General features: G+C 39.6%; 1 protein-coding gene across 1 annotated transcript; it reads left to right on the top strand.

The window, feature by feature from the left end:
• Nucleotides 1-556: 556 nt before the first annotated feature.
• On the top strand, nucleotides 557-10,059 carry LOC146658752 (galanin receptor type 1-like). The gene is made up of 3 exons (XM_085421740.1): nucleotides 557-1,535; nucleotides 1,629-1,694; nucleotides 9,376-10,059. Exons 1-3 carry the CDS (start codon nucleotides 867-869, stop codon nucleotides 9,694-9,696), a joined length of 1,056 nt encoding a protein of 351 aa, XP_085277866.1. The 5' UTR covers nucleotides 557-866; the 3' UTR covers nucleotides 9,697-10,059.
• The last annotated feature ends 554 nt before the right edge of the window (nucleotides 10,060-10,613 follow it).

A 10,613-nucleotide genomic window follows, 5' to 3' on the forward strand; every position in this document is an offset into this window, starting at 1 on the left:
TATTATTGAGTAACCAAAACTTAAAAACTGGTCAAATAAGACAAATGAGAGCTTTCCTAATCAGAAAAGTGCATCAGAATGTACATTTCCTTTTTACTGGGTGAAATAAGGCAGACATTATAAAAATGACACTGCAACCAAGTACCATTTGTTATAACATGTTTCGGTAGTTTATTTTCTTTCTATGATAAAAGCCATTTAAGCCAATCAGACCATGACTGGCGAACGATATTGTTTTGTGGTTTATTGCACATCTGACAGACCAGCCCTGTGATCAGAGCAGCATTTGCACCTTGGCCGTAAAGTATCACAAACAAACTGAATCTGACAAGGAAAATTACTTTGACGTTCAGTTTTAATGGGATGGTTTCGGAAACACGTAGAATAAACAGTATTCCATTAATTCTCTCTCTCTCTCTCGCTCCCCCCCCCTATTTCTTGGGAGGTGGTATTGATGCTGACGTGCAGCGGTAGAGCCCAGCCCCTGCTCTAATCTGAGAGGAAAAAGTCCCGACGCGGAGAAAGAAGCAACAGACTGGATCGGCGCGGTCGCTGCGCGCTCGGGTCAGGTGCGCGCCGGGAGAGCGACTCCAAAACGCGCAGCTGCAAAGCTGATTTAACGCTGCACAAAAACCGAGATCGCTTTGAAATATACACAAATATAATATAGAAAGCTAAGAGGGGGATTTACCGAAGTCTCGACACAAAGACACAGGAGAGCAACAATACTGTCTGCAGGAACGCTGATGGAAACGTACCTGACCATAAACCCTTGCCCAGAAAATTCCGTGCAATGAAGCAGCACAGACCAGCTGCAGGTGCCTTTGCTTACCTTTTAACTTAATCCGAAGAGCAAAGAATAAATAATGAACTTGACAGACTCTGTTTGGCTCTTGGAAGAGCCCTGGAACCTCAGCCGTGTGGAGGAGGAGGAGGACGAGAAACTTTTATTCGGGATCGGCACGGATAATTTCATCACGCTTCTGGTTTTCGGGCTCATCTTTACGCTCGGCGTGCTGGGCAACTCCATGGTGATCACCGTGCTGGCCCGGAGCAAACCGGGAAAACCTCGAAGCACCACCAACATATTCATCCTGAACCTAAGCATAGCAGACCTGTCTTACTTGCTCTTCTGCATCCCTTTCCAGTCCACTATCTACATGATGCCCACTTGGGTGCTCGGTGCGTTTATTTGCAAATTCATCCACTACTTCTTCACTGTTTCTATGCTGGTCAGCATCTTCACCCTATCCGCTATGTCAGTGGACCGATACATTGCCATCGTTCACTCCAGAAAGTCGTCCTCTATTCGGGTGGCGAAGCACGCTCTTATTGGTGTGGTGGTGATTTGGATACTCTCCCTGGCCATGGCTGCGCCTATCATGTATTACCAGAATATTTTTCAGAGAGGGGAAAATCACACCTTTTGCTGGGAAGTGTGGCCGGATCAGAACCAGAAGAAGATCTATGTGGTTTGCACGTTTATCTTTGGTTATGTGCTGCCTCTGCTGCTCATTTCTTTCTGTTATGCAAAGGTAAGAAAAGGCTGTTCACACAGGTCAGTGATATAATTAGAGGAATTACTGCTAAAGAAATGTACATTTGACTTCTGTATCCCTTGTTTACAGGTGTTAAATCACTTGCACAAAAAACTAAGAAATATGTCCAAAAAGTCAGAGGCATCAAAGAAAAAGGTACGTATCATAGCGATGTGTTGGGTGGTTGGGGAATAGCCATTATAGTATAGCCATTGATAGTTTATGCATTCATTTTTTTGAATAAAGAATAAGAATTCACTCAAGTATTTGGCTGACCACAGTCCAGCACCTATAATTTGGTGCAGGAATAGCCATACACCAAATCATTACCTCCGACTCTCCCTTGTAGCCAGAATAATAAATATAAATGCAATATTGTGTACGTGTACTATTAACTGGTGCACTTGAGCTTGATGGCCAAAAGGTAATGCACAATCAAGCTGCCATCTAGACTATCATACTCTTTGGAGGTCATTTGACTTTCCTGAGAGTAGCTATCTGCAGTCGCCTACTTGATTACCGATACGTCTGTCTGTTATATGTCACAGCATCTGATAACTGCTTACAATGTTACAAAGCCAGGAGTACAGACTCCCGGTCAGTTGGGGAGATGGACCGATGAGGATTTACATGTGCTTTCGTGCGTACTTCTCTAGAAACATGCTTTTATGACCTGAAACCTAAACAACTGTGGAAAGTGAATCGGGAATTTCTGATGTTCTGATGATTTATTGTGTTTGCTATGCGGGGAGTCCTGGAAGAGATTGTCACACCAATAACTTTGTGATAAATGGTCGTCCAACAAATCATTAAACCCTGTAATACATAAATTACGTTTGCAGGTACTGAGAGACTAAAATGAATGTCAGAAGAGAGCACTTTTACACACTTTCAGAGGGAATCAGCAGCTGCAGTGAGGAAAAATACAAGCCGGTGTAAAACTGACAAAGATGAGAATTTTATACTGAAAACTGGATCATGTGTATGCACTTTTGATGAATATGCATGTTTTGTGTTTCCTTGGCAGTATCTCTCTGATTAGTCCAGTGTGTCTTAGGAGAAGTGTTTAGTAATACCTACAGTCCTTATAGGTCAGAGGTGTCGAACTCCAGGCCTCGAGGGCCGATGTCACGCAGGTTTCAGATGAGTCCTTGATCCAACACAGCTTATTTAAATGGCTAAATGACCTCCTCAACATGTCTTGAAGTTCTCCAGACGCCTGGTAATGAACTAATCATTTGATTCAGGTGTGCTGACCCAAGGTGATATCTAAAACCTGCAGGACACCGGCCCTTGAGGCCTGGAGTTCGACACCCCTGTTCTAGGTTATTACTTTATTACTTTTATTTCTATCATTTAATCTACAAACAGGTTAGAGGGATTTAAGCTACTTACACTTCTTTGTCTTTCCTCTTATGGTGTGAAATGGCAGACACTAAATGAAACACACTTTCAAGAGGAAACTATTTTTGGACTGACACGTGTTCTGGCACAAGCACAACAGTGAATCAAACCGCTGGTTGATTTCTCAGCAGCCTGACTCAGAGACTAACTTGGCTGGTACCAGTAACTTAACCACAGTGGCTTGGTCATATTATATGAAGAATAGTCTGGGCTGCAGCTTGGAGTGCTGGGAAATATGCTTTACAGCTTTCTTGATTTAATTAAAAAAATCTCTTATCAGTCCTTTAAAAATACAGCGAGGAGGTGGCTTAGCTTATCTCAACATACAGTAAATACTGGAAGCTGCTATTACCCGCGTACAGTGCTAATGAACTTCTTTCCTGTCGTAACAGTATAAACTGGGCTATGAATTAAAACTATGGGGGCTTTGCAGACATTTTCCCACAGATTTATTGAAAACATAATTCATATAACAAAGTAGCACATACTGTTGGGTCTATACTTTGTTAGACAAATAAACCACAGTGGATTTTAATTCAAACAGATATGATTGAAGTGCAGACTTTAAGCTTTAATTCAAGAAGCTTTGTAAAAATGATAATTTACTGGTTAAGGAATTACAGCAATTTATATACACAGTGTCCCATTTTCAGAGGCTCTAAAGTATTTGGACAATTGACTGAGAAGGTAAGTAGCGTTACCTTGTTTTTCATGAAAAAAGAAGCAGACACATTATCTGGATGGAGGGATGGACAATATCTGAAGTTAATTCAAAGTGTTGAATTTATAGTTGATAGCTTTTCACTGTATTTTTAATATGAGACCTAAGGCGGTGTCAGATGTTTGGCAAGGGAGGCCAAAAAACAAAACAAACCTCTCAGAGAGATAGCATAAAACTTGAAGAGAGGCCAAAACAATAATCTGGTTCATTTTTCAAAAGAATGAATGAACTGGCCAGCTCAGCAACACTGTAAGAACAGAAGATAACTAAAGTTCATGATGACAAAATTCTGTGTGAGGTTAAGATAAACCACTTTGCAAAATCTAACCAATTAAAGAACACTCTCAAAGAGTTCGGTACGCCTTCATGAATGCAAGAACAGAAGATTTACCACTGGCTACGCTAGCAGCAGTTTAGACTTTGCCAGAAAACATCTACAAGAGTCTGCAGAGTTCAGAGAAATCTTTGGGGAGATGAAACGAAGATGAACTTGTACCAGGATAACCTCAAGTGAGCAGTATGGAGAATGAAAGAAGCAGCTCATGATGTGAAGCATACAGCACTATCTGTAAAAACTTGGAGGAGACAACTTATGGTTGTCAGTAGAAATGTATCACTGGTGTTTATTGATGACATGACCGCTGATAGAAGTAGGAGGATGAATTATGAAGAAAACTCTCTGGTCAGATTCAGCAAAATGCTGCAAAAACAATCAGACAGTGCATCAAAGTGCAAATGGTTTTATAAGCGAAAGCTGCAAAGCAATCCAAGTTTCTAAAGTCCCAGACATGGAATGTTCTTCAAATGCCAACGGAGTCACCTGAGCTCGACCAAGTTGAGCAGCGTTTTGTGTTCATAAATGCAAGACTGAATACAAAACGACCCACAAACAAGCAGCAACGGAAGGTGGTTGAAATCAATGTAAAGCATCTCAAAGGAGGAAGACATGATGTCCATGAGTTCAAGACTTCAGGCAGTCACTGCAATTCTTATTCTATTTAAAACAGTCCTCAGTTCATGCAAACCCTCTGGGGTCAAGTTAAACCTCTTGAATTAAAGTCCAAGGAGCTTGAAAAAGACAGCGACTGGACTTATTATAGTTTTTCGAAGATGCCTCACCTCTCATCCACGAGGCTTCTTCTTTTCAAGGGCCTAGACTACCATGACTTTGATGACTGGGAACATACACAGACTCTTGAATTAAAGCTGTGGGTTTGTACTTCAATCACATATTAACTATGGTGGTTTACAGAGGCAAAACTAAAAAAAAATGCATCTTTGTCCAGTAAATTATGGACCTGACTGTTTTGTCCAAAAAACACCAAATTTCTCAGGCTCACAATTACAACTTGAAAGCTGACCTGAAGGTTTAATCTGCGATAAGATGATGTTATGTAAGAGCAGACCATTTCAGGACATCCTGTTGTCTCCATCTTACTGCCTGTCAAAAATAATCCCACAAATAACACCCCAATAAAATGAATCGGTGAACTTAGCTGTTCCCCACTTTTTCTGGGTTGTAGGCTATAACTGAGAGGTATCAGAGTCCTATCAGTTTACTGTACATGAATGAAAATCTGCATATTTTTCAAAATGCTGATTAAATCCATTACGTCTAAAACATATCAAATCCTGATGAGCCAGATGAGCAAAAATCCGACTGACATTCTGGTTCTAATCTTCTTTTTCATACTATTAGCACACAGACATATTATCAAGGGTTTCCCTCCATAAAAGATGAAAATCAACAGGTAAAAAGAATAAATTGCATCTGGTGAAAGCAAAGGGAATTTGTGCAGAAATGGGTTTAACTTAGGTCTCAGCTGCTCTCTGTCAGGCTGGTGAAATATATTGTTAAAAGCAGCTGGGAAGACCAAGGTTGCTCCCATGGCTGTTGTGAAACACAACCAATGTTCTTATCGACTTCAGCCTCACAGAGGAGGAATCACACAGCCTTCAAAAGTCACAACACAACACACTGTCAACACACAAATCTAGGAAACCATAGGGAATACGAACCTTTCTTTTCTGCAAGGTCTTTGCAAGGAGTTGATTTTTTATATATGTGTCACATATATGCTACAAATCCTTTCTGATTATATGTGTCTGGATTTTTTTCTCTGTTTTAAATCTGAGGTTGAGGAGCCATGCAGTAAGCAGTGTTAAATCTTAGGAGTTTAAGTCTGTTATGCAGATGGAAAACACAGATGGTTATAGATAATTACAAAAATAAATGTTTGGCCAAGTCATTCTGAAATTATTTAAGAATGTGTGTAGGCTGTAATATGCATATCTGAAGCCTGGGAGACTGAATGAATTGACTGACACCCAACAGCATGCAGTAATTTCCCAGTGACTTCGGGAGTAATGAGAACAATGTTGAATGAACATTTAAAAAGAGCTGCAGAAAACTGTGAATCCAAATGATATTTTTTGATTACTAGTGATGATTAGTTGTGGAAATATCAAAAATGTAGCACAAACTTGCCAAATGATAATTTCCCAACATGATAACAGTTTTTCTTGTGTTTCTCTTTGAAGAAAAGTCATCTTGGTGTCCATTTTTGACTTTAAAAACTCGAAAGAATCACCTTTGGGTTGTTAGGTAAATCAGTTCTTGAGTGATGAGCTAAAAGTTTATGACAGAAGGTGTTTCTGCTGCAGTCGTTTACAATAACCTAACGACTGCCTCTCTGTGGGTTTAGGGGAAGATGTGAATGTTTTATGGACACCATTCAAACAAAACCCTGCTTTTACTGTAATACTGCGCTAAAACTGTGAGAACCTGTTCATAGTCACCGTGTCTTTGTGTCTATGTGTGTAGTTGTGTTGGGGTCAGAAAGATTTCTCTGGCCAGTGCTAACTTGTATCAAGACAAAAATGTTTACCTACAGTATCATGTGACTGGTAAAATATTTTTTTAAAACTATATTTATTGTAATTTATCAATGCAGTACTGTATTTTGTTACAGTTAAATAAGGATCGCAGGGCATTTCATCAGACCGCACAAATATTAGCCATATAAAATAGCATTATACTCTAAAGTCGCTCATGTGAACATGTTGCCTATACACACAGCACTGAACAGTATCTGGAGTCAGGTTAGTGGCTGGAATGTTTGACTCCATCACTATGCTCAGAAGTTCCTAACAGTGATTCTAACGATGCACACAGCAGCGTTCTTTTAGCGCCCGTGAATACTGCTGCCTGCTGCTATTACCAACCAAAAGACATATCCACCGTGATATCACCATTTGGTTTAAAACTCTGCATTTGGCAGTCATGTTAGCTTTTTTTTGGATCAAAAGCACCACATTTAGATGAGAGTATGAACTGTTGCTTTAATAGCAAACACGTTAGTTTGGATAGCAAGCTAAACTCTATGCTAGCAACACATTTTTGCTAAGTAATACACACACAGCACACATTTCCACACAGCAAGCCATAATTACTCAGATAATCCATTAAAAATTCTACAAACGTTCACCCCACTCAGAGTTGTCTTTTTTAATAGGCTGTAATCATACTTTTTAATGCTGTAAAGTTGAGCATTTCAAAACAGGAGTCTGTGGCGAAAGACTTGCTTTTTGGAGTCAAGTGGCACCGAGCTGAACTTCAGTTTTTGGCACTTCTTCATTGGTGTCATTTTTCTGCTTTACAGATTGTGCCTTTTTAGACTGAACCAAACAGCAATGCTGAAATCTACAACACCAAAACAATTAGGTTACCATCGAGACCTTACAGTCAGCTGATTTAGCAACTTTCTGGCATTTTTTGTGCTTGCCATAAAAATGTTTTTTAAAACCTTGTAGGTTGCATAGTTGTCATACAAGGAAATGACATATTAGGCTTTTCATTTTTCATAACAGTAAAAATACTGCATCTCAGAATGCTCTCCAATGAGGTGAAAATCTGTGCACTCATATTCATTTAGTTGAGAATATTTTCACTTTACACTTAACATCAGCTCTGTTACTTCTGACAGCTACTTGCTCAGATGGTTGGCTAAATATTATTTCTAACTTATACCCATCAAAACTTGGAAAGCTGAATTCCTGATTCAGGATTTTCAATATTTCCGTTATCTTTGATGAGAAGTAATTAGCCCTGCAATAAATCTTCTTACTACCTCAGCAAATCAAGGAGCATGTAATTAGTTTTTCTTCCTTTTTTTTTGTTTGTAGGAAGAATAACATCGTTTAATTTCTTCTTCTTGGATATTTTGTAAATTTAATAATAATAATAATGGATTGCATTTATATAGCGCTTTTCGGGACCCCTCAAAGCGCTTTACAATACCACTATTCATTCACTCTCACATTCATACACTGGTGGAGGCAAGCTACAGTTGTAGCCACAGCTGCCCTGGGGCAGACTGACAGAAGCGAGGCTGCCATATCGCGCCATCAGCCCCTCTGGCCATCACCAGTAGGCGGCAGGTGAAGTGTCTTGCCCAAGGACACAACGACCGAGACTGTCCGAGCCGGGGCTTGAACCGGCAATCTTCCGATTACAATTTGATTTATGATAACTGTCACATCATTTTACAGGTTTTGTAAGTAGCTACAGAAATGAGTTTATGACACAGACTGTGGATGAAATGCCACCAGTGACTCATTAAGTGTCGGGTGAAAAGGCATTTACAGTACGTCTGCTTTTTCAAGGTTTTTAGGCCGTACTTGAAAATATTTAAACAGCTGTCTAAGGTCAGATCTGCTGTTTTTGTTCATACCAGTTCTTTGTTAACTTCATCCACTGCTCACGCACTATTTGCCTTGGGCACTGTGCTTAAGTTGATTGTTTTCTAATTGATAAATATGTTCAAAACTCTCTTAACTTTTTTGGGGGAAAACAGCTGTAATACAGAAGAACAGAACAGTCAACACAGCTGTCATGAGATTTAAGAATTAAACAAGTATGCCACATTGCCATGCTACTGAGTAAACCTAACAAAAATAACACGTAGCATTTGCAAATAGGAATCACCCAAATGTGCATGTAGAGATGTTAAAAGTCACTTATGTAATGTTGATTAATTAAAGTCTGTGGTATGGGATCATAATATTATCAGTGCAAAGTTCTCAGTATTTACTGTTAAACTCTAAAATGATTAAATGTAAATGGGGGTATGAGAAGGTTTATTGATGTGTGATGAGCTCCTCGATCCTCAGGCCAAAGAAAAAATGGCATATCAACAAAGAATATTAATCCATTATCTTCTGAGTTGTTGGACATTAGTCATCCAAAGTCTCCTGAAGCGCACTTTAGTTTGGCTTGAAGCCAGAGCCTGCTTACTCTCTCTCTCTTTCACTTGCTGTCAATGGACTGTCTGACAGATCTCTCCACACACTTCCATTGCTGATGCAGAGATAAGAATGCAGTGATGTGCATACTGCTGCCAAAATCTAAGATATTGGTTAGCAAAAATAACTCATAATGTTTCTCAAGCAATGCATACTTAAAAATGAGCATGGTCTCAAAGACTTCTACTGGAGGGCAGGAACTTGATTATAGGATGTTAATGATCTCACACAATTTTTACAATGCAGATTGGTCCCAAACATGCCACTATCTCATCAATGACTTTCCAAGCTTTATTCTTCTATCGTAAACAAGACTTCAAGCTTAAATAGAATATTAAATTCTGTATTTGTTATCCTTGTGGATACTGACAAAATCTTACCTTTTTCCCTTTCCTTTGTGGATCCCAGACTGCTCAGACGGTGCTTGTGGTGGTGGTGGTGTTCTGCCTGTCGTGGCTCCCTCATCATGTAGTTCACCTCTGGGTGGAGTTTGGGACCTTCCCGCTAAACCAAGCCTCCTTTGTATTGCGGGTGGCTGCACACTGCCTGGCGTACAGCAATTCATCAGTCAACCCGGTCATCTACGCCTTCCTGTCGGAGAACTTCAGAAAGGCCTATAAGCAGGTGTTTAAATGCCAGATTAGAACCAGTGACTCCCCGCTCAATGACATCAAGGACATTCGTAGCAAAGCGGATACGCCGCCCTCAACTAACTGCACAAATGTTTGACTTTTTCTTTTTCTGTCGCATGGATATCGCGAAAGCTGTAATATTCCACATAAGCGCTGTTAATTTCACCTGGACTAGAGGGGATAAGGCACCAGTGACTGCAGGACACGATTACTGCCTCTTTGATCCGGCTGTGATTGCTACTGTACATGTCATCACTAATGGAAAAAAAAAACCTGTCTGAAACTGAGAAAAAGTCATCCTTCTTCGACAGTGACCTCTCTTAAACTGTAGAAAGTGAGTTTATTCAAATCAATGAATTTAAAACTCTGCATGAGGAAAAGAAAAACAAGATTGGTGCAGGTCCAATAAGTGGAAATTTTTCATAAAAAGTAAGAGTTGTATTAAAAGAAGCAACACATATATACCTGTAATACAGTCTGTTTAAATAAATAAATAAATACTTGTATGATTTTGCAGGATTTGGATTATTCAATGAAGAAGTAGTAAAGGATCACAAAATTCATGCATCTGATCCAGTGGTTGTTTTGCCATCTTTGTTTCTTTAGTGATGAAAGAGGTATAGGATAACATGCTAGCTGAGCTAGCTTGAATGAGCTCCTCTTAGCTAGCTGTTTCTAAAACAGGTGGCTCCTAGCTACATCCAAAACTGTTTCTACAAATTACATGTCATAAACTAGACACATTTAAGCCCAGTTTACGTGTTGCTAACTACTTTTAGCTTGGTATGCTAATGTTAACCCTGAAAACCTGGACAGTGAAAGCAAACAATGGTTTTCCGAAGACAGGAGTGTGATTATGGCGCAATAACTCTAAAAAGCTACTCTTTTGTTTCATAAAAAGGGTCTAGGATATGAAGGTCTTTAATAGTCCTAATGTGCTTGTGAATTCTAGTTAAATTAGTACCAAAAAGGCCCTTTTTAAAAAAGATTAGCAAGCATGACTCACTAATATCA

The sequence above is a fragment of the Rhamphochromis longiceps genome, linkage group LG11 (genome assembly GCF_057381845.1).
Source record: "Rhamphochromis longiceps isolate RC_006_pf linkage group LG11, R_longiceps_female_GT1.1, whole genome shotgun sequence".
In the NCBI taxonomy this organism is placed as follows: Eukaryota; Metazoa; Chordata; class Actinopteri; order Cichliformes; family Cichlidae; genus Rhamphochromis; species Rhamphochromis longiceps.

Coding starts and splice junctions, on each gene's coding strand:
- LOC146658752 (XM_085421740.1), top strand. CDS start 867: ATGAACTTGACAGACTCTGTTTGGCTCTTGGAAGAGCCCTGGAACCTC. Junction 1,536..1,628: donor TTTCTTTCTGTTATGCAAAG/GTAAGAAAAGGC, acceptor CCTTGTTTACAG/GTGTTAAATCACTTGCACAA. Junction 1,695..9,375: donor CAGAGGCATCAAAGAAAAAG/GTACGTATCATA, acceptor TGTGGATCCCAG/ACTGCTCAGACGGTGCTTGT.